General features: G+C 36.9%; 1 protein-coding gene across 2 annotated transcripts in view; it reads right to left on the minus strand.

Annotated features, from left to right (window-relative positions):
• The window catches only part of RUNX2 (RUNX family transcription factor 2), a 181713-nt gene that overhangs the window by 78538 nt on the left and 78439 nt on the right, over positions 1 to 24736 (minus strand). The window contains exon 6 of one of the 2 annotated variants that reach the window (XM_081322926.1): positions 5072 to 6197. The exons of the other annotated variant lie outside the window; for it this stretch is intronic. Within the exon in view, the coding sequence (XP_081179052.1) occupies positions 5719 to 6197 (479 nt within the window). The 3' untranslated portion in view covers positions 5072 to 5718. Of the gene's footprint in view, positions 1 to 5071; positions 6198 to 24736 lie in introns of those variants that run through there. 2 annotated transcript variants of the gene reach the window in all.

A 24736-nucleotide genomic window follows, 5' to 3' on the forward strand; every position in this document is an offset into this window, starting at 1 on the left:
ACAGCTATCTGCCTTTATTTCTCACCCAGAAATAAACTATGAATCTTTAGTTGCTATTATTGAGTTCATGACATTTATTTATTTTATGTACCATCATATTGACATCAACCTTTTCAATGTCAATATTTATTAATTTATTAAAAGCATGTCTTGACTTCTCATCATTGGGGAAAAAATTCTTTATTGAAAGAAATTAACCCTGCAATTTCAAGTCTTAGCATGGATGGAGGCCCTGTGGCTCTATGTATTGCTAAACTGCAACTCCCAGCATTTCTGTCTACTGGCCAAGTGGATAGGACTGCTGAGGGTTGGGGGGCCTATGTTTCTCAACCCCGACATACTTAAACAGTGTAATGAATTTAGATAGCAACCCAAAGGTGACATATAATATATAATATCCATCACTGTTTCCCTGCAAACAGCATAAACAGTACTTGGTCTGTGGTCAACAGCTTATGTACCAGTTTCCTAGAAGACTGAACTGTTACATGAATTCTGATGTAAACAGGAGGCTGTCATGGAACAGTCCTTATAAAAATGGGGCTCCTCTCTCTCTCTCTCTCCTCCCCCTCCCCCTTCTTCTTTTGGTAGTAGCACATACGTGGGATAGATGTAAGCCCTCAGAACACTGTCAAACCTTCATTTCTCCATCATTTGATCACAGAAATGATCAAATTGCTTTAAAAAAAACAGAAAGAAAAAAAGGAACAATTTCTGACTGTGCTAATGACTCCAACATAAAACATACCATAGACATTATTTGAGAGAATGGTCACCTTCTAGTGCCTTTTCTTTCTTTCTACTTTTTGCTCCACAGCAACAATGTTGAATACCTCACCCCTCTGTTTTTTTCATTAATTAAAGTAAGCTCTTATTTTGATACAGGCCATGGTGCAACATTAGATGTGCACCATTAATCAGGGATCCTTGGAGTTTCATATAACTATGCTTAAGATTAGGAATGTACTATTTTAAAATAGCAGTTTCTATCCTGCAGAAGTTAAAGGAGCTGTCAATGTGCAGTATGGTGTTTCAGTATACACTGGCTCCAGTCAGCTCTAGTCTATTTACAAATATGAAAGACATAATTATGGAGATGCAGCAGAAAACAAAGAAGCAAGGAACAACAATAACAAAAAAGCCACTTTATTGAAAATGAGATTCAAACCTCAAAATTAATATTACAATCATGAGAGAATGCCAAACAAATTCAATTTACAGTTGCAACATACAATACACACAGTCCCTTTGAAGATAAAGTAAACCCTTCCCTTCCACAATCGCTGTCTGCGGCACAAAAAAAAAGAATGTGTTTGTACAATCTGTGCTTGGAAAGCAATTTTTGGACAACAGCAATTGGGGGAAAATGAAAGAAATTAAAGCTTGTATTTACAGGAAATGCTACAAATATTTTGCTCCAGAAGAAATTCAAGACTGGTAAAAACATATTTAAGCAAAAAATACTGTGGAATATTGCTTAGTGTACCTAGGAAACAAATAGTACTGTAAAATATGATTTCTGGCTGATCTATTTAAAAATATTGCAACAAACATAAATGGTTAAATGATAGGTCAAACATACTGAAATGAAATGTTATCACAGAAATAAAGCTCTTAGAAAACAGTATTTCCTTTGGTTTATATTTCATTTACGTTTAAATTATTGCTTTTGTTCATGGCTTTTCTCAGAGTTCTGAGGCATGGCCTCACCAGGAGTGAAATGGAGACTCCAGCAAGAAAGGAGGGTAAACCTATCTGGCAAACTTGACAGTGCAAAAATCTCTCCTTGATGAAGCCTGGTGAGAAGGGAGGAGATACTGGCTAGCGAATCCATGCCCAGGGACTGCTACCTTAAGAGTCCTGCTCAATGGGCACCTTCCTAGATGCTGTGACAAGGGGTTTTTCATGGGCTAGTGCCTCTTTTGTACCAATAAACTTTGTATTTGTCTTGCCCAAGCTTACAAGAGAATTCTGAGTGTCATCCAAGGGCCAGGACTTGAAACTTCTCTCTGTAAATGCGTCTGCACAAGCATCTTTAACACTATAAACTGGACCAGCCTTTCCTCTGGACTTGAGATTCTAACTACAGCCCATAATGCTAATGTCATCCCACATTCCCTTCCTGTATCAAAAATTTTCTTTAAAAAAACCCCAATGAATTCGGAAGGAGAGATGGGTGACATACAGGAGAAACATTATGGTAACCGTAAAAAGCTTGAACCTTTAGCTTATTTTTCTCTTGATGCCAGCAAGACATTAGGTATCTCCCTAGATCAGGGCTAGGCAACCTCGGCTCTTTTATGACTCGTGGACTTCAACTCCCAGAATTCCTGAGTCAGCCATGTTGGCTCAGGAATTCTGGGATTGAAGTCCACGAGTCATAAAAGAGCCAAGGTTGCCTACCACTGCCCTAGATGGATAAAGATGTTTCCAACTGAGAGCTTGGAGTCTATTTTTTTAAAGGCACACTTAAATCATGGGAGACAGTAAACAAGGGCCTTGTGCTTATATCAAAGGTGCTTAAGACTCCCTTCTTTTATTATTATTGGTTACTCTGAACTGTAAAGCAAACCATTTCAATGGTGCGGTCAACAGTATAAGGGCATGAACTGGGCATGTTTTGGGGCAAGCAAAACTGCACACCTGAGCAACCTGGAGTTTTAATCCGAAATGATCCCAAAATATGATATAGAAATATTACTGAAGCTACAGAACAGAATATAAAAATGACCTATGCTGGATTAAATCCAAGAATATAAAGCAGTATTGAAATTGTACAAGAATGTCTTTCTTTCTTCCTTTCTTTTTAAAATGCATTTGGGTTGCTGCCTGCAGCCCCTGTAGCAACAAAAAATATCCCTACAAAATTATTTAAGATGCATATAGTATATCTTTTAAAAGGCCTTCTCAGCAATAAAAATAATGTACAAATATAGTACCTTTTATTAAATACACAACAGCGTTTGCACTGGCAATTCACGTCCTTATTTTGGTTTGTTTAATCAACAATATTCCAAACAACTTGAAATGTGTAACCAGACACTAGCTTTTTTAAGTGCTGCTGAAATGAACATACTTATCTTACAGATAAAAATCAATGGACAAGGGTATGCTTCAAGCTACCGCAAACAATAAATAGGATCAATAGCAACTTCCATCTTTGGAAGAAAATTACACATCAGGAAATTCTCTCCTATTTATAAAAAGGGGATTTGATCGATAACCTTTAGAAGGCCAATAATTTTTCCTAAGGAGCAAATGAATTATATTAAATTGCCAAGAATAATTCATGGGAATGTAGAATCATTCTGTTGGCTGTTTTAGCTATCTAAGCTATTACCGAAATTGTCCAACTGTATTGTGTAAAGTGTTTCACCATTTTCTTATTGACTGCATCTAACTATCATTAGTTTCAGCAGCATTGCAATCCATGGAAAAGACTGTTGCACACAGCTCAAGCTAAAGACAGTGCAAAGGAGATCAAAATAGAGGCTAGAAAGAAATGGATTTCAAGAAGGTGACACCTCCTTTTAAAGGGCTCCTGCTATTCCCTACCTTTCAATCACATCCTCACATCCTGTTTCATTTGGGCCTATGCACAAAGCCACAAGTTGCTGGATTTCGTGCAAAGTGCCATATAAGCTTTTCTATCTACCAGAGTCTAAATAAGAATTCTCAAAGATTCCAGAATAATTGGGGACACAGACACTTACTTGCCAAGGAACTAATTTGGCTTGCTTACCAGCAAAAAAAAGTTAAATGGTAAATGTTGGATGGTTGATTTTAAGAGCTTCAGGAATATTCATGTCTTTCAGTTAGGAAAGCAGTGCCTGACTTTACTGAAGTCTATAATCAACCTTCAGCTACTATATGTTGCCAGATGCTGGAGCAGCATTGAACTGCAGAGGGCCTCTGCAGTGGTTCATGTGTGCTTATTCCATTTCAATACAATGCCTTGTAACATAATGTATAGGTCATGAAAAAAATAATTACAGAAAGCAATTACTCCAGCACCTGAAAGCTGCTGATTTCAGGTAAGTGGATGAATTCTGAAATGTCACATCTTGGAGAACCTTTTTCTTGTGCCAATGCAGGGCTATTTTACTGTTTCCCAAATGGTGATTGAAAAACATGGAAAACTTTTTAATTTCACCAGATGAAGCTGGCTGGGATTATCTATATGTATGTTTGAAATGTATGTGTGGGAGAGAGGGGATGTCTCTTCTGCTGGACAAGAAACCCTCCTACTAAGGCCCCAATATTGAGGGACAGAACTTTGCAGTGCAGAGGACAGCCTAGTGAAGGGCAGAGATGAAAGGCTGCATGTTAAGAGCAGACGTGTCCATGTGGGCTTTTAGATCCCATCTCCTGGAGGGATTGTAGAGTAATGTATTCAAAATAATGCCTGCTCAATCTGTTTCCAGTTAATTTTTACTGGGTTTTTTAAAAAAAAGACAACCCAATATTCAGTTACAATTAAAGCAGTACCTCCTTCATAAATTAAGCCAATGTACGATTATACCTGAATTCTTTAGAGATGGAAGCATTTAATTATTATTATTATTATTATTATTTTAAAAAAATACATATTGCAGATAGTTTATACTGGAACTGCTTTTCAGAGTTCATGCATGGTCTGATATTCTGTACCAGTCAAAGGCTGCCACAATTTAAAAACAACAGACATTTTTAGAGACCGAAGTCAACATATCATTACATTATAAAAAAACCTTAAAGGGACCAAACATTATTAAATAATTATAAATATTTCTTTAAAATTATATGACAATTCATTTTTTGCATATAACCTCAATTTTGTACACATTATAACTTAACAAAATAAAACAAGATAGCCACGCACACATACTACTGATACTGTTTTGGTTTCAGTATGATATATTGCCATTCTCTTTTTTTTCTTGTGTAAGAAATTTGTGGGTTTTTTGTTTGTTTGTTTATTTCACTTGGGGGGACCTTTTTCCCCCAAGAATTTTTTTGGTTAACTTGACTAAGGCAAAGGTAATCACAAAAATGTATAACACAAAACAAACAAGTTTGTCTTGGTACCTTATAGGGTGCTATTTCAGCAAAAGAAGAAGAAGAAAGCCAAGTCCTTCGGAAGTTTTGTCTTTCATCAGAGGCAAGGCTTTGACAAGATGGCTGAGGGAGTTACTGTAAGCTGAAGATATTCTGGTATAAATGGAAACATTTTTTTCCTGTGCACAAACACACGGAGTGAATTACACTATGCATGCGTGAGGGTCCTAGAGATTGTATGACTGCAACCGTACCTGAAGTTTAAGATGCTTCTGTTTATTTGAACAACAAATAAAGCACAGGCGTTGTCTTGACAATTGGCAGGAGTCCATGTCTCCTCTCTTGGCAAAAAAAACTCACTTTTTTTTTAAAAAGGAGTCTAGACAGAATGGGCATCTTTTAGGGTTGGATCATTATATTTTAAAATATAAAATCGAGACAACATTCCCAGGAGGAAAACAAACTGTGCTTTGATCCACATTGACTGGAACTATGATGTGGAAAGTCAGTCTCATGTCGTATGCATGTAATTAGCTGTTAGCATCCCAGCTACTGCACTTATCAACAGAATCTATTTCAAAAACAAAAAAAACAACCCCAGGCACTTTATAATCAGCTGACAATCATTTGTTTATTGGTTTGCTTTCTCTCTGACAGATTTTACGCCCTGCAGAGAAAATTTCAGTAAGGCCTCCAAACAGACTCATCCATTCTGCCACTAGAATTCAAGACTGTTGGGGAGCTGCTGTGGCTTCCATCAGCCTCCACACCATCATTCTGGGTAGGCAAGTTAGGGTTTAATAATGTGCTGCCGTTGGATGTGGTGGTACAGGGAGGAAGCATTCTGGAGGGGGAACGGTCTCCCCCCGGCACCATGGGGAACTGGTATGATCCTGATGATGTGCCATAGTAGAGATATGGAGTACTGCTGGTCTGGAATGGTCCACTTTGGTTTTGGGAAGAGCCCGGATAAGGTGGCGGTAAGTAGGTGTGGTAATGAGTGGTGGCTGACATACCCAATGACATGCCTGAAGTGACTGGCGGTGTATAAGTGAAGGTGGCTGGATAGTGCATTCGTGGGTTGGAGAAGCGGCTCTCAGTGAGGGATGAAATGCTTGTAAACTGCCTGGGATCTGAAAATGGGCTCAGCTCTGAAGCACCTAAAAATTGCAACAAAAGATGGGGGAAAAAATCTGTAAATATCCAGTTCTTTCTTAAGCGTGATGATAGAATGTAAATAAGGAGGAGAAAAAACAAACCCATTTTTTGTCCCCCCCCAACCCCCCACAAGAACAGCAAATCATTCTACATAAAAACCTGCAAGGAATAGTGCCTGACATCAGCAGTGGTCGTACACAGCTCAGAGCTCTCTGCATTCAAAGGCTGCTACTCTGATAAGATCATGTAATCACCTGTCTGTATCTCCTGCACTCCAGCCTCTGCTTGTAATTTACATGTCTCATTCTTACAGGATTTGACTGGAGACTTATCAATGAAAGCTGTCGATTTGATACATTCACTAGTAGCAACTAGCCTTTTTCTCAGCTGCCTCACAGTTGTTGTGTTTTAACATGCTTTTATTGGTGGTGGTGAACCACTGGCCCTCAAAAGCTGCTGAAATACAACTTACACATTCCTTACCACTGAACTTGCTGACTGGAGCTCGTGAGAGCTATAATTTAACACCACTAGAGGAGCCCAAGAACTCCGTCTGCTTTGCTTTACATGCAGTGATTTTCATGGGCACACACTTAGGCAGAGGACTTCATATGGCATTTTTATGCTTGCCATGAAGAATATGAAGTTTATCCAAACTGATTTATGTACTGGAAGTGAAGCAAGGATGGCTGGCAACATTTCCCTTCACTTGAAGTCAGTGGCTAAAAGTCAAATTTAGAGGATATAGATTATATTCAGAAAATATGGCGATGAAGAGTCATGAAAAATAGCAACACTATTTTAGTACAATGTACTAAAATAATGTGTAGCTGGAATGTTGCCTATGTCTTGACTGGGGATAAATGGCCATGAGTTATAACACTGTGTACTTCCACTTTCATTCACTCACACCTTCCCTTTCCATGCTTATTTATAATCTGTCTTTATATAACTGTCTCTAATGGTTACACAGTTTAATTTAAAATAGATTAAAGATTTTAAAATCAGGATTTGAATATGTATATATAATTGGAAGCACTTTATAAAAGTGAAAGCACCTAGTAAACTTAAAGATGTTAAGAGGCTGAAGGCTGAAGCATTCATAAGCAAGAGGAGACTAAGGGAAGGGAACAATTTACCTCTCCTTTTTACCTTACTAACTTTAAAGAGTGGCAATACTATTTCTGTTCTGGCCTGATATTTGAGGTGGCCGGGTGGGTGAGGAACAAAAGGACAGGATAGGTGGACACATTAAATACAGGTGCAATTCATATAAACATAGCGAACAGTACCTACAGCAAAAGCTTAGAATGGAATTAAAAGACGTACTAACTGAATTAAATTATCCAAGTCAAATGGTAATATTAGAAGATTTTTAGAATAACTTGCTTCAGTTTACCTATTGTGTCACTCTACCCCCAATAAAGAACACACGGCATTTTACAAATTGCCAGGCTGAAGGCATCAACTCAAGAAGACAGACTTCACAGATAGCAGAGTTGCGGTTGGAATTAGGTGAAAAATATTTTGCCAATGACCTACTCAAGTGTTGATCAAATAATATTTCTCAGAATCATTGACAAAGACAATTGTAGTATATTGAACATAAGTATATAGATACACTTTTCACTTAAATCTACATTTGATAGTTGTCAGTTAAGAAATGGTCATCTAGACAAGTCTCTTACCCCATGGCCTGTGTCCTCACTATTAGCCTTTTCACCCAGCAGTGACTGTGTCTTTTTATGCAGAGGATATCAGCTGCTGAACCACCATCTTATGTGAAAATATAGCCTTGCATCTCATTCTGTCTCCTTTGGGAGAAGATGAATACTTTTTAAGGAGGGGAGGGATAGATTTGTATCTCAGCTGCATTAATGTTTGGTTGATTTAATCATGGTCACTAACAAACTAAGGATCCTGAATGTGGCTCACTTTATTTCCTGCTTACAGTTTATAACCTTAGCCAAGCCCACTGCTTCCTTCCAGCATTCTGCTTCTAAACTGGCCATCCGAATACTTTTTAGCAGCTTAATAGCTGTACTCCAGCAGCAACAACACATGTGGGCAGTATTGAAAAGCATAGCAATTGTCCATCATTCACCATGCCTGACTGAACAAGTGCTCCTTGGCAATGTTGAAAGAGCTTTAGGGACTGGAGCCAAGAGAAATATTAAGGAGAGGGGTTTAATAGAGTTGGGGGTACACATTGCCCTCCAATTTGTACATACACGAGCTACCCTTGCTGCATGGAGACATTTCAGCTCACTGATCATATTCTTTCAAGTGAGCGTATAACCTTACTTTCCAAATAGCCAGTTCACTATATTACAGTTTTGTTACTCATCCTCCAAAAGACTGCGATGGTGACAGAAAAGTAGAAGAAGATACCACATGAGAACAGCAGTCAAATATATTTTCATATATGGTGAAGAAAAAACTTACTGGAAAAATGTCAGATGATAGAAAACCATGATGCTATAACTTGAGACACACCCAGTCTCAGCGAAACAGTGCTTAGGTATTTTAAGACAGATTCTGCTGGAAATAGAAAGCCTGAGCAGCCCCAGAATGATTTTCCTCATACTCTCACCCACAACAGAAAAGGAAAACCTCAAAAGTTGATTATATGGCCCTAAAAGTGCCCCACTCATTTCCCATTTATATGTCTGCAACTACTTTCTAGATATTCAGCCCATTCTCATTTGACTCGGAACAATTTTAAACATTTTCTAGCAAAGCAAGGAGGCAAATAAGTACACCAGTGGGCACCATTCCAAAAGTCCTATTGTGACATTTGTTGAAGCACGTTCTTAGTGTTTTCAGCATATGAATTATCTAGCCTGGGTGCAAAATTTATAGTCAGACTAGATAATCTCTTATTGTTCTCCATTTAGCATGCAGGTCTAATCCTTTCCTTTCTGATCATGTCTTTCCTGAAATTTGCAAGTTTTTTTTAAAACTTGTGTCATTGGAAGTTTTTAAAAAAAGTTTTAAAAGTTTTTTTTAAAAAATGTCAGTGGCACAATAGAGGCTTTCTTTCTCTCTTTTAAACTACTGCTCCACTGTAGTGCCATATTTCATAGGGGAAGCAGTTGGAAAAGAAACAACTAAGACTCTTCTTTGCACAAATGGGGGTTCAGACCTGGATCTGGGCCATGTTTGTTAACTTTGGAGTAAAGAATAAGTAGAAAAGGAACTGCATGCCATGTTATTAATCTAACAAGTACATTCTAATATTTTTAGAAAATCCCTTGATATACATTTCCAGTTTCCTTTTCCTTGTGTCTGTTACTAATCCGTGACTTGTAGCTTTTACAGCAAAGGCTCTTCTGAGCAGGCACACATTTCTTTTTCCTTCATTCCTGCCTACTGAACAACAGCCAGAGGCAATACCACCCAGAAACAAAGTTGTTATTTTAGAATCATACCATGTTGCGTCCCTATTCATACTGGGAAAAGGGACTAATATTTATTGAGAAATTTAACGTTGCTATATAATTTCCACAGATGCAGAAAAGATTAATTGTGATCCTTTTTTGCCTACGTTAGAAAAATGGTGAAATTACTAATGTAAGCATGGAAAAGAATTCCTCTTTTTTGTATGTGTGGAAATATATGGTATATAGTATCTAAAACTCAATGGAAGAACAAATTTTACATGCAGAAAGTCATACATGGTGTCTCCGGAAGCTTTTGCTAACCAGAAAGCCATGGCTGATCAGAGTATGCATGACTAGCTAAGTGGACAAATATATTACCTTCTATAAAGCAGCTTTTTATATTCATGTGACCTTACATTTTGCAATCTTTCCTCCAGTGTTGAAGTTTCAGAGTGAGTGCCAACTTTTTTATAGCCATGATGGCACAATCTACAATTCCATGTTCAAAGAACAATTACAAGACTTCACAGAAGGAAAAATAATACAAAGGTATTAATGGGGGGAAGAGTCAAAGCTTCCTTCCAACTAAAATGGCAATTTTCAATGAAAATTTTGTCTCCATTGGGATCCTATCCAAATTTGTTCCTCTCTTAATCGTAATGAAGAGAGATAAAACTATGTTAGAAACTATATAGAACCAGCCAAGAGAAAAATGGTTCCAAAATGGAAGAAGGAACTCACACACAGAGAACTAACTGCATGGCCTGGAAAACAAAAGAGAAAACCAAGGATTTTTAGTGTAGCCAGAATATGTACCCCTTGTCTAATCAAATCACAGCATTTTGATTTAGTTTTTAGTGTGAAACTTTAAAAAAAATGCTAATGCAGTAGTAGTTCTTACTTCATAATATTGCCATTTAGAAAACTCCAGGACCAAGAAGGGTAGTTTATTATTGTTTTGTAGTGTAGTTTGTGCTAATAATACTCTGGCTCCGTATGGTTTACACACTTATGCAGCTATTTGCATTGTATTAACAGATTACCATCGCCAATTGACCCAAAGAGAATAGTATACATCCTCATTGCAAAGCTGCTCATTATAAATTAGGTCTAAGGCTAATCTAGGTTCCCAGAGAAATAACTAATCTATTTTGCAAGTTGAAGCAAAGATCATTCTATCTAAATTGTCCTCCCTGCACTTCTTTCAAAACCAATTTATGTGCAGAAACTTCAGGCACCATTGATTGAAAATGTGGCAGAATAACCTTCAGAGCAGCAGAATCCCTGAACCTGCTACTATGGCAAACAATAAAACCTTACAACTAGCCATAATGTGAATAATCACACATTTAGTGTGGTATTAAAAACACTAAGATGTATTTGCCATTTGCCTAAATAAACTTCAGGACATTTAATGAGACAGTGTTTCAAGGGAACAAAATCTATTAGGTAGGATTCTGAGGACAGAAACACACTCACCATAGCTATATCTACTCAGAAGTAAGTCCTACTGAATTCAGTGGAATTTAGTGCCAGGTAGGGGTTGACAGAATAGCAACTGTACTTCATTTAGATGAAATCACTGGAGCTAATTGCTTTATGTTTAGGATCTGGGTTCCAGACTTAATAAAGAAGTAACTTCTAATAAACTAATGTAAAAATTGCTTAAGTCAATTCAGACTGAGACACAGCAGCCAAACAAATGCCTCTGGGAGATGCACATAATTCATTGCTGGCTGTACAAATTGTGAGTGACTCTCTCTCTAGGGCTAGATTATAATACAAATATCAGACAATAAACCCTATTCAGCTCACTGGAGCGTACATCTCAATAGATATGTACTGGTGTGCAATATCAAATATTTGGCAACATAACATTCATATTAATGTCCATGGACAGAATCAGAGGTTCTGCCTGAAATTATTTATCAAGAAAACTTTCATGGAAATATTAGAAACAAAGATAAAATATTTCAGAGGATTTATCTTAAACCTTATTTGATAACTTTGGGAATCCACACTTCTAGAGCAATCCATATTTTTTTGTCAAATTAAACAATCAAATACTTGAGAAAATATAATATTTTATACAACTATTAAAATAATTTTGTCATTTAGTGAAGATTAACATATTTGGAGCAAGTACTGGAAATCAGAAGACCTGTATTTGCTGTTATTCCATGACCATCCACGGAATCCTATACCTATTGACAAAGATGGAATTCCCCCTACCTCTATATACACAAATAAGTGTGTAGAACTGGAGTGTTTAATCTGTTGGTCATTGTGATGGGAAAACTCACTATACTGCAGGCACATAACTTTTTTTTCTTAAAAAAATACAGAACAGACAATCCATACACCTAAACAAACTTTAGTTTTCAAGTTAAATGCTCATTTCTTCCTCTAGCAGCAAGTCTCAGACAGTTGCACACCAAAAAGAATATAACCCAAATACCACTGAAAATATCAGGTAAGCATCAGCATTTTTAGGTGATCCAAATAAGAGAAAAAAGGTGAGGGCTTTAAAGGGACATTAAGTACTCCCCAAAACAAACTGCTAAAGAGTAAACATGGGCAAAAGATGCAGTTTGCTGGGTGCCAGTGTCTTGAACTTTCAAGTACGATAGTAAGGTAGGAGGCTAAATGGAGCAACATCTACTGTCACATTTTAACACACATCTCCCTTTATGTTTCATTATTCTTATCTCCTTTTTATCCCTTCTACCACAAAGTCTATGAGCCTCTCATGTTTTTTTGTTTTTTTAAAAACAACAACCTCTCCTCCCTTCCCCATTTCCTTCCTGCTTACATGTCAGAGATTGTGGTTAGGTTACGCTCAACCCTTGGTGTTTTCACTGCAAACAGTCCTTTTATATACATTTATAGAGTTGATCTTCATGTTAATAGTGACTATATTACTCACCCCAAACATGTGTTTTGTACCTAATCGTCCTTGCCTTATGACTAATCTTATGTGCTTATATTTATCAAATGCACTGAAACAGATTAATCTGGGTATCATTCACAGTGTTTTGATAGTATCATTTCCAAGAAGTTTCACAGCACACATCAAGTTTCCCATTCCTGCTAGTCTATATACTATAGAGGAAAAAATGGAAATCTGTGTTTCAAATCACCTTTTTTTTCTTCCAGTCCGGTATAAATGGTTCAACAAGCCTCATATTATTACAGTATTCCAACTGCTTCAATCTAAACATGCAAACATAGACTTCAGTAGATTGATTAATAACAAAAAATCATTTCAGATTATCCATACAAAATAAATTTGCAGCAGCTTTGTTAAAAGAAAGAGGGAGAGGGAGGAAGCCCACATAGGTTGACATGTCTGTTTATATCTATATATGAATAATGAATTAAGTTTCCAAATATAAATATACTGGAATTGCAAAATCAAGATATTTTTTTATCTCCCTAGACACAGGAGCAATGGATGCAAAGCTCATCCACCTAAGCTCATCCATCCAGTGAAGCTTACCCACCTACACAATACATAAAACAGTTAAACATCCATAGAGGTGGCTAACTGGCTTAATAATTCTCCTTTGCTCCATAAATTAGAGTAGCATCTCCAATGATGACGGTAAGTATTCTTCTTCCTCCGGTGAACTCTAAGACTCCAGTTCATCTACTGTTATTCTCAGCAAATATTCCACACAGATTTCTGTATTTCCCACTTTCCTTGCCTGAATAAGTAGGTGTTCCTAGTTCACTTGGCTGTTCTCAGAAAACTAAGCAGGACTGAATCTGATTAATACTTGGATAGAAGACCACCAAGAAACCCTAGAGCTGGAAAGTTTAAAAAAAAATTAAAAGAAGGCAGTGGCAAACTCCTCCCATTGCTGCCAAAAATACCACACAAGGATCCTAGTGAAGTTTGACTCAAATTGTTCTAAATAATCTCTTTTGCTTTCAGCAAAATCTGAGCGCCATCTGAAGCAGAACAGGGAACGAAACTGTTACTAAAATATCTTTTGGTTCTAATGGTCCCACAACATTTCTAAATATATACATCAGTGAGTTTATTACTGGGGAAGTGCTTGGGTATTCCTCTTAATTGGAGCACCATGTACAGTCATTTTCTCTTCAGAGATGCTGAAGCTTTTATGCCAGTCTTCAAAAGAAGATGATTCTGAAAAATTTGCAGCAGCCACTGTGCCACTGCCTCCAGGTTGCCTGCCCAGAATCAGTTTATTCATTTTCAAGCAAGGGAAAGCAAAGGCAGAGATCGTGGGTTTCAGTGCCTTCAAAAGATTGAGGTGTCTTTGGTCAGAATTTATGGAAATCCCCTGAAGCTTGGAGTATGTTTGCCTGAAATTTATAAATGCCCTTCTTCTTCAGAATCACAGCCAGAGTTGCTACTGCTTTCCTGAACCTGTTCAGCCTGGGGAATTACCACATTATCTGTCACATAAGGGCTCTCCCCTCCAGCACGCCAAGATAACGTACCAGCATTGCATATATCTTGTTTCAGTCTTCTTAGCGTCATCCACCTGAGTAAACTGTGGCTGAGAACCATGATAAGCTGGATATTATTAACCCACTATGAGTACCAGATCCCAAAATTCCAGATTTTACCCATGTTTACCCATATTTGGGAGAACCATGAGTGAAAATATGCATTCTCACCAAATGAGACGATGCTGATTTTTGAAACTTTCCTTGCATGCACATCATTCCTTGCACATCAGTTTCCAAAGAGTCTGTTAAAACGATTTTGGAGCTCAAGATTTTCATAAATCCTATCATACATAGATATCTTGAAAATTCACACTCTATCCTTGAAATGAAGACCAGCCACCTCTAATTATGCAAAGTATAACTATACAGCGCAGCAAGAAACATTTGAAATCAACAGATTATTTAGAGAGTCTACTTTACAATGAAGATCCTGAGCTGAGAAATATTTACTCAATATATAACCCATGATTCTAATTGCACTAGCAGACCAAGAATGTTCTACATATACTTAAAACAGGAATCTATGGATAGGTAGGTAGTTAGGCTCTCTTCATTTGCAATGTTATTCCAGGGTATAAACTCCACATGATCTAATTTGTATACCAAGGTAACATTTTTTTTGCCTTCAAAGTATTTTATTGCTTTAATGTTTTTCCTGGAGACTAAAATTGGTGAAAGCATATTACAGGAGCTGTAAGAAATTAATGGTAGCACTAGTCATTGTACTATGTAAACATATATTGTTATAGATATGCCAATGGAAATTGCTTAATATGTCCAATTCCTCTTGCTATTTCCTGTAGTTAATGCCAATACAAACATGGCCAAAACAGTCCATTGTGGAGAGGTAGCAAGATATGCAGGGGAACTTTGACATTTCAAAACTAAAATAATTTTTAAAACACCTACCACGTCCCCAGAATAAAGCTCACATAACAGCCCTATGGAGCAAAGTCAACTTAGTAGCCATGTAAAGCGGAATATTAGAAAAATAGTGCAGGAGGAAGGAGAATAATATAATGGACCCAAGGTCTGGATTCTAGTCTGATAGACTAGAACTCTCAAAAAGAAACATTCCCATTCAAAGTGATGATTCACCACGTTTTGTTGCATTGCTTAACTCAGAACTGCCTGCAGTATATATTGTAGTGATTGCCATCTAGGGTTAAACATATTTTGGGACTGAAGAAAAAAAACCGATTTAAAACTATAATTTCATTTACTAACAGATTTTGCTTTTAATGTCCATCAATGACATATTTCAGAACTAGATCAAGGAATGGCCATGGCTATTGCTAACTTAGAGGAAATTAAGTCGCTGCTTTCGTTTTATTCTCCACAGCGAAGGCTAATCCAGAGACTCTGACAGGTAAGATTCTGCATATGACATTTATTAATAAGAATTTCAACATTGTACATTTTTTGTTTTTAAATCTTATTAATTCTTATTTACCGCCTGATGAGATGGGTGGCTATATAAATTTGATTAATAAAATAATAAATAAACATGTAAAAAAGGATACTTCAGACAAGTGGAAAAATGGGATAATCTTCAATGACTGGAAATTAGATAGGAGAATGGAGATCATTTTCCAGCCTCCAATTGACTTAAACTGCTGTTGCCGGGGGCTGAACAATAAACGGAGCAACAACAGCTTTTTAGGAAGCTCTTTCCACTGGAATGACTCACAAGAATTATTCCAGGCCAGAAACCTCTCAGATCAGGCCCTTTCTTAGCTGGTTAATCCTTCTCTAAAGATTATGGAGTCAAAAGTGCCTCTTGAAAACCCCCAAAACATGGGAACTTTTGCCTGGATTGCTGGATTAAGAGAAACACACTTATTCCCTGGCTCTATATTTTTGAAATCAAATGTTTGTATTTGTCTCTTATGCATCAGACATGTAAATATGAATATGGCCCTCAACCCATCACTTGGTACTCTATGTCAGAGGTCCCCAACCTTTTGGGCACCAGGGACTGGTTCCATGGGGAGAGGCTTTTCTGCGGACCAGAGGGCGTGTGGACCGGATGGGGCGTTGCTTTTTTGTGCGGACCGGTTGCTGGTATGTCGCGGACCGGTACTGGTCCACGGACTGGGGGTTGGGGACCCCTGCTCTATGCACTCTTCTTGGGCAAAAAAGAGGCTCACCCTCTTGCCAAAATTAAATGTATTTAAATAGTAGAAAAGTTTCAGTTCAGCTTCCTCTGAGCCCTTCCCCCCATCTCCTAAGCAATTTTCTTGAATAATAACTTCACCAGAATTTCATTATGATTTAAAAGACACATGGATGGAACATAATGAGCCTGCTATGAACATTTAATATGAAGATACAGAGTGGATAAATAGTGCCAGACCCAAAAGTAAGGAAAAATAGGTTACTTCATGTTGTTTTTTTCAGAAGAATACCCACTCTGCCAATTTCTGCACTGGCTTCCAATGTTATAAATTGCTCTGTGTTATTTGCCAGCGAAATCAGATACTACCTAATTCTTAGGAACAGAGGAACAAGCTATGCCATTAGAATCTCATTCAAATACTACATTGCTCTCCCTCCACCCACTTCCTTTTTTGGAAAAGAAAGACATTTCCTTGCCTTTAAGAACTTGATTAAAAACTTTCAAGAAAAAAAAAAGGGAAGACCCTCTTTGAAACTGAATCTGGACTAGGACAGAAGCCAACGAACAGGGGCCTGTGTCTTTTGGACAAGGCCACCCACCGAGTCACTGTGGTCATATGACTCCTCTGTCACATCCTGAAGCCATTTCCAGCCTGTGTGCAAGTTTGTACTCCCATTTAGAAGACGCCGGGATATACTGGGAACACACATATGGAAACACTTTCAGCGAATCCGTTTCCATGAAATCCATAATGAGCCAAGTGGCTTCAGATGTGGTAGTGTGCCTCAGATTAGCCAAAGGGGAGTGGGGGAAGGTGAAAACCCAGTCTCAATCTTTTTTTTCAATTTCATTAATTCCCTTCTGTCTCTGCTTCTCTCTCTCTCCCCTCCCCCCCCTCTCTCTCTCACACACACACCTAGATACAAATGAGTTGTGGCTATCAAAATACTGGAGCCAGAAATTAATACATCTGTCTGCCTTTCTGTCCTAAAAATAGCAGCACTAATATCAATATATTCTCGTTGTAAATCAGGAAGAGCCATTAATGTCAGCAAAGTTGCCTGAAATGTTTTAATTAGCTTTTCCTCCCTGAACAATGCCAAAGAAGGCCTACGTGCAAAATACACGTGTGTAGGTTGGGAGGTAGGATGGACCTCTCTATTCAACATGTGTGGTCAGTAAAAATCATTTTCCGATTTTCACATAAAATGATTGATAGATGGCCATATGAAGCTTATAAAAACAATATTCATATGGGATTCTTTTAGGTCCCTTCTATTCTTTCATTGTATTTATGGCAATTATAAACCAGAGATTGGGAAAATACTAAAGATGTTGTACTGCGCTGTGATGGCTAAGACTGAACTCGGGGCCGTAGCCTACTTTAATCAGGAGACATTAGGTTCCACCCCAAAATCTCCTCCCATATATTTGCCTCTGTATTTTTAAGCCAAACCAATCTCAAATGATAGGTTTTGTAAGAAAAGGATGAGACTTATCTTTTTGCTTGCTAAGGGAAAAAAGCTCAGAGGAGATGATTATTATAAGAAGGCTGGGGAGAGGGTAAGATAAACATGTCCTGCCCTTCGTCTCCAAGTCTGATTGCAAACCCTAGCTGATTTGGGTTAAAAAAAATCAGTTTGGGAGACATTGTTAAACGAAGAACAGTTGCAGGAACTTGGTATGTCTAGTTTAATGAAAAGAAGGACTAGGAGTGACATGATAGCAGTGTTCCAGTGCCACAAAGAAGAGGGGAGTCAAGCTATTCTCCAAAGCACCTGAAGGCAGGACAAGAAACAATGGGTGGAAACTAATCAAGGAGAGAACCAACCTAGAACCTAGGAGAAATTTCCTGACAGAATAGTTAATCAGTGAAATGGCTTGCCTTTAGAAGTTGTGGGTGCCCCATCACTAGAGGTTTTTAAGAAGAGAATGGACAACCGTTTGCCTGAAATGGTATAGGGTCTCCTACTTGAGTGGGGAGTTAGACCAGAAGACCTCAAGGTACCTTCCAACTCTGTTATTCGGTTCTGTTATTCTGTTAAGGTAGCAACTTGGAGAACATTTATTTATTTATTAAATTTTTATACCGCCCTTCTCCCGAAGGACTCAGGGCAATAAATATAAAAACGAAGTACAAAAGTTAAAAAACAATTAAATATTATGCCCGATATAAATGCTAAACTATACGATGGCTTGTTTTGCAATTTTTTTTAAAATTCCATTTATATCCCGCCCTTCTCCGAAGACTCAGGGCGGCTTTACAAACTTAGCAGTAGCCTTCATTCTATGTATATGCCTGCTTTATTAGGGCTTTCACACACCCCCTAAGCGGCATTATTACAAAGTCAGCTAGAGTGATGTATAGATTCTGACTGAACTTTAACATCATGTAGAAACTTAATGAATTATTGAGTAAACCATGATAAAAATCACATCTAAGCAATATGCATGAACTAGGCCAATGTGCAAGAAAGATAATGTGGAATTCGCTACTTCTCCTAATACAATACTCTCCTAAACTATTGTTTCTTTACTGACATCCACAAAGGAGCTTCAATAGCAATACTGGATCTGATTTTAATCATCACTAGCACCACTTTTTAATACAATTTCCCAAAGTAAGCGGACACATCTAGATGAATTAAAATAAGTGCTTCTTGGAAAGAAGACCAGTATGAAGAACCAGATGGCCAACAGGCAACTGTTACTCTAAATGGAGAATTTACCTTGAGAATTCTTCTGTGAGACCATTTTTGTATCTATAGTAAATAAAGATGAAGTATACAGTTATTTTCATTTGAATTTTGATTTATAGCCAACTATTCTTAAGATAACAATTTCTTAGTTCAATAGTAGATATAATACAATTGTTATTGTTTGTGGATGTAAAAGGCCTAAGATGAATTGGGAATAAAAATAGGCCATTCCTGTTTTATACCTAATACTATCTAGCATCTTAAGCTTAACTTTAATGCTACTTTCTACACATGCACTAACACAGAGAGAGTGTTCAGTCTGCAAATGTCATCTGACATTTTTATAGCCTCTACTACCCTTCAGCAGTAACTTTTTTTCTCCTGAAAACATTTTATACTTTGGATACTATACTGTATAAGGAGTCCTAGAAAAGAAGGGTAAAAAGCTTTTTCCAGCCTGGAAAGTAAAAGCCAAACCATTATTAGCAATCATATAATATAACAATGAAAGTGCTGAAACAATGCAGTTACTCCTACAGGCAATCAGACATTATGTTGCACTGTTAAAATTTAGACTTGGTGTTATTAAAAATGCAAGTGGTTTGAAGTTAAGGGCGAGGCAGACATAATCCTGTTATCTCCCATTCCAGGATGGCAACCTATTCCTCTTTAAATAATAAGGTGATGCACAGAAAACAAGCCTCATTATTCAAAAGATAATGTTCATGTTGTTAGCAGCCACTGATACTCCTTCACCCACAATCAGCCAGGCACATAGTATACTAAGACTCAGAGTAGTAAAGAACGCAGTCCAGCAAGGGCTTCTGCAGATTATAGTCAATCCCAGTTCAGTCTAGGTTTATATCACAATTCCCAAAGTAATAGCAAAATAAAAAGCACAGATGAGATAAAGAAATAAAATTGTTGGCAGCACAAAGGAGCATTTCAACTCATAAAAGCAACAAAAAATAATAGCAGCAAAAGAAAATTAATAGAAATGAACTATTTTTCCCCCAAGTGTGCTGCTGGTGTACTTCCTCAATGAATGAATGTAAAATGTAGATCTTATGAAAATGTCTTCTCTATTGGATGTCTTTACTGAAAAAGGTTTAATTTCAAGGTGAATCTTCTTTCCCTTTACTTAGTGAGTTTGATCACATGTTAAGAACAAGGACTTTTTTTTAATCTTCAGAAAAAAGAAGTGGGCGGAATGAGTAGAAACAATATTTCCCTGTTTCTATAGAATGAAGAGTAATTGATTTCACTAGAAAATGGGGCAGAATATACAGCATCAAACATCAAAGTTGGAAACAGACCCACTTCTAGCTATAATGCAGCAGTACAGTACATCTTATTCTAGATATTATAGGGCATCTGCTCTGAATCTTTACAATGCAAATTACCATAGATTAAATCAAGATTTTGAACTATTGCTAAGTTCCCAGGAATTATGAACCTGAATTCATACAAATATATGAATTCAGGTTCATAATACAGATAGTCCTCAACTTATGACCACAACTGAGCCCAACATATCTGTTGCTAAGCAAAACATTTGTTAAGTGAACTTTGCCACATTTCTTGCCACAGTTGTTAAGTGAATCACTGCAGTTGTTAAGTTAGTAATATGATTGTTAAGTGAATCTGGCTTCTCCATTGACTTTGCTTGTCAGAAGGTCGCAAAATAGCAATAGCACTTAGACTTATATACCACTCCACAGTGCTTTACAGCCCTCTAAATGATTTACAGAGTCAGCATATTGCCACCCCCAGCAATCTGGTCCTCATTTTACCAGCCTCAGAAGGATGGAAGGCTGAGCCAGTGAAAATCAAACTCCTGGAGTGAGCATGAGTTAGCCTGTAGTACTGCATTCTAACCACTGCACCATCACAGCTCTTATGGTGATCACATGACCTTGGAACAGTGCAATCATTATAAATATGGACCAGTTGTCAAACATCTGGGTTTTGATCATGTAAACATGGGGATGCTGCAGCGGTCGTAAGTGTGAAAAATGGTTATAAGTCACTTCTTCAGTGCTGTTCTAACTTTGAATAGTCACTAAATAAACTGTTGTAAGTTGAGGACTACCTGTAAATTTTCATTATGTTGACCGGAGACTGCAAAATCTATTACAATCATACTACTTATAGTGTTCATTGAACACATGTACAAAATGCTGAAATATGACACAACACACATGTGCTTTAAAGTGGCTCAATGACTGAAATAAGGTGCTTTGACTAACAGTTCCATCAGTCATGCTATCTCATTAGTTCTCTGCAGATAGAAGAACAGCAGGTGTCACATAAAGCAGCAAGAAAGAAATCTTTATGAGGAAAGGTAGAAGTCTAGAATGCTTGACGACCTTTCTCCTCCATTGGTAAATGCTTGCAGAAATCATTCTGCTAAGATTGAAGAGGAAGGTGAGTCATTCCGACATTTCTAATCGAGTCCAAGTTCTTTGAAAGTATAGGCCAGGTTTTGAGCTGGATCAAGATAATGATGCCCATAAAGAACTGCAATGAGGCCCAAAGGTTGAGAAGTAAGCAATGATGTAATCATGTGAATGCTGCACTTACCTATTTACAGTATGTTGGGATATCTGATAGTATGTAAGTCACACATTACAATATGTATAATGATATAATTATGCATATATCATAACCTGCCCCACTCATATCCCAACAGATACCTATAAAATAGAATATGGCTACCACATGTAGCACTTGCCTATCAAAAGGAGTGAAACCTATGGATCCTTTTGAATGACAAAAGAAACTTTAAAGAATTGCGTCTCATAAGAGAGAGCTGATTATATTAGAAGTATTAGACAAAGCAACCAATAAAAGGTTATATTTTTGAAAAATCATTTTAAAATTATATTTTGTTATCTTTTTGAAAAATCATTTTAAAATTATATTTTGTTTCTTATATTATTATAGTAATAGAGGAAACAGTGTATTTAGCAAGATTGTAATGAGAGTAGAATTTATAATGAATATGGATATAGAAAGGTATATGGGGGAAAAAGAACCACAATACAACATCAAAACAACTTTATGCCATAGTGTCCCTATTCCGCCCCCCTCCCACCAAAATCAGAAATGGTGCAGTTATGAGTAATTTGAAGACCAGTAAAATGCACATGAGTCCAGAAAAGAAATAGTAACTAAACAGGAGCCTTAATAACACAAAGAAAAAAAAATCTATTGATTCAAAATTTGTAACAGAACACAGCAAATAAACATGAAACTAAAAACCAAAGGTAGAATTCAGTGTCATGAAACCTGAAGTCTCGTCACAATATGTTACTTTTCTTCTCCTTCATGGAGGATAGAAGAGAACTGTCTCTCTTATTTCCTCAGCGAAAAACAGTTCTGCTGATTGGAAATGTTTCAATAAATTCTGCTTCAAAATAGTAATCAATAAAGGAAGCAACGTATTGTCAACTATATGCAGAAGTGCTGTGCTACAAATCTTTGCAGGAAATGTCATTTATTTCTTTGTTCAAGTTCACTTAAAATTATGGGGAATTTTTCAAAATGGTATGGCAGCCAGGAACATTAATAAAAATGTAAGATAACACTAGGCAAAAAAATAAAAAAGAATAACACCAGAATAAATATAGTAATTGAAACCAAGAAGCGAATCTGCTGTCCAACTGGGAAAATATACAGAGGAAGAAAAAGGGGCTTAGTGATAATCATTAGCAGCACACAAAAAGAATGGGAAGAGAATGGGAATGGAAAGAGAAAAATCTTACGTTTTATAAATAATAAAGGGAATGACTGATCATGCTGAATGGCAGAGTAATATGAAGAAGACAAAAATAAACTATTTCTAACATTAATCACTCCAAAGGAATATATAATGTATGAATAAAGAAGATAAAAATATATACATAACTTTAAATTAGGTTGAATAACAATTTAAGCATATATATATATATATATATATATATATATATATATATATATATATATATTGGTAGGAAAGTAAGAAAGGCGAGAAGGTCTGAATTTAATACAATACCATTTGAACACAGAATTATTTCACTTAAAAATGTGAGAATTATATTCCAAAAATGTAGATCTAAATTCATGAAAATTTTAATTTTATTTCACAAATGTAGTTCGAATTTACAATAAAATTATCAGGCGTCTTTGCAAAGGAGACAATGAAATTCTCAAGAAAACAGTGGCAATCCACTTCTGAAAATCTTGCTGGGCAGGGACTAATGCAGACAGTTGCCAGTGGTCGAAATTGACATGACTGCATGTGCATGCACACATACATACACTTAATATGGTATGTTGTCATAATTGATTTTAGTTTGCTATCGTATTTATTCTACAAGAGTAATGTAGTTCTTTCATTCTATGCCTGTTCAGTGCCCAGTTACAGGATATATGAAGCTACTGTTCCTATTACTATTATGATCCCATTCTAGGAACTGGAATAAGAGATATAGACTAAAGTTTTCTTTAAGTCCAACTCAAATCTTGGTGACTCCAGAGATGTATCTACGTATGTAGTTTTCTTCCCAACAAGATAGCAAGAATTTCTCACTGCCTTCTTCTGTGGTTCAATTCCATCACCCCTACTTTTCCCAGCCTATTCCATAGTCCTCATAATTCCTTAGAGTATTTTCATCCAAATATTAATCAGGCCCAACTCTTCGTGGCTTTCATACCCAGAAAAAGCTTGGTCATCTGCTGCTATGTTTTTTTTTATTTCAAAGTATTTCAAATGGATTATGTCCCCTTTCCCTGTCTTCTTTCTTTCTCATCTTTTTTCTTTCCTTAATCAGTGGTCTTGTACAGAACAAGAGTAAGTGTTGTATCCAACTTTGTCCATCCATTGATGGAATGGTATCCACAAATTGGTCAATTCCCTGTACCCAATTGTATCTTACAAAATGGTTATGGAAGGATGGGAGAACCACCTCAATAGACCTAGGGCACAGAAAGCATACAAGAAGAGAGAACAGAGGGATTTCCATTACACATTCACATGAGAATAAATATACGCCAAAATATCAAATATGGCTACATTTCTACATATGAATATTTTGTGCCCCTGCACACTTGTTCAAGACTGTATGTCTGACTGCATGTCAGCTGTCAGATCTTTTTAATATCCACATTACAATATTTTTACTATCAAATACTACTACATCTGAATATCAGCTCATATATTCATCAGAATATTCATTCCAAACCTCACATAATTTTTCAATATTATCAAATACTAGCTGCTAAAGATACTTAGTGAATGCTACTACAAGATAATAGTTTGGACACTATTATTGCTTCTGCAAAATCTTAGAGTACCAAAAATGAATGCTGAATGTTGAGTCATTGCCATATAGTTAGCAAATATTTGTATGCCCAGAAAATATTTTGAGAATGTCATCACAGTCATTAGAAAGGAATTTTTGAAATATGGATGCCTTTATTTCTAAGGTATGTGTAAAACCATACAAATGCCTTGTGTACACCAAAGAATCCATCATATGGCAGGTCAAAGGGTGGCCTAAAAAGTAGAGCAGATAGAAGGCACGAACAAATAAAGTTCTTGTTAAATTACAGTAGGCTGTTTGGGCTGGTTTGGTTAATCTATTAAAATAATGGCTTAGTATAACAGGCATGTGCTTGCAGGCTCCCTGCTCATTTTTCCAGCCAGAGTTCAGAAAACCTCCCTTCGATTTATGCATTTTTCCTTCAGTGCCTTTTGTGGAGACACCCAAACCCAGACAAACAGAATTAGCTTTAACTATGACCAAATACGAATAAGCCAACTTCAAACCATAATTTGAATGGTTGAGTACCGTATGTCTGAAGGAAGTCTAGGC

Source organism: Vipera berus, assembly GCF_964194415.1.
Source record: "Vipera berus genome assembly, chromosome: 1".
NCBI lineage: Eukaryota > Metazoa > Chordata > Lepidosauria > Squamata > Viperidae > Vipera > Vipera berus.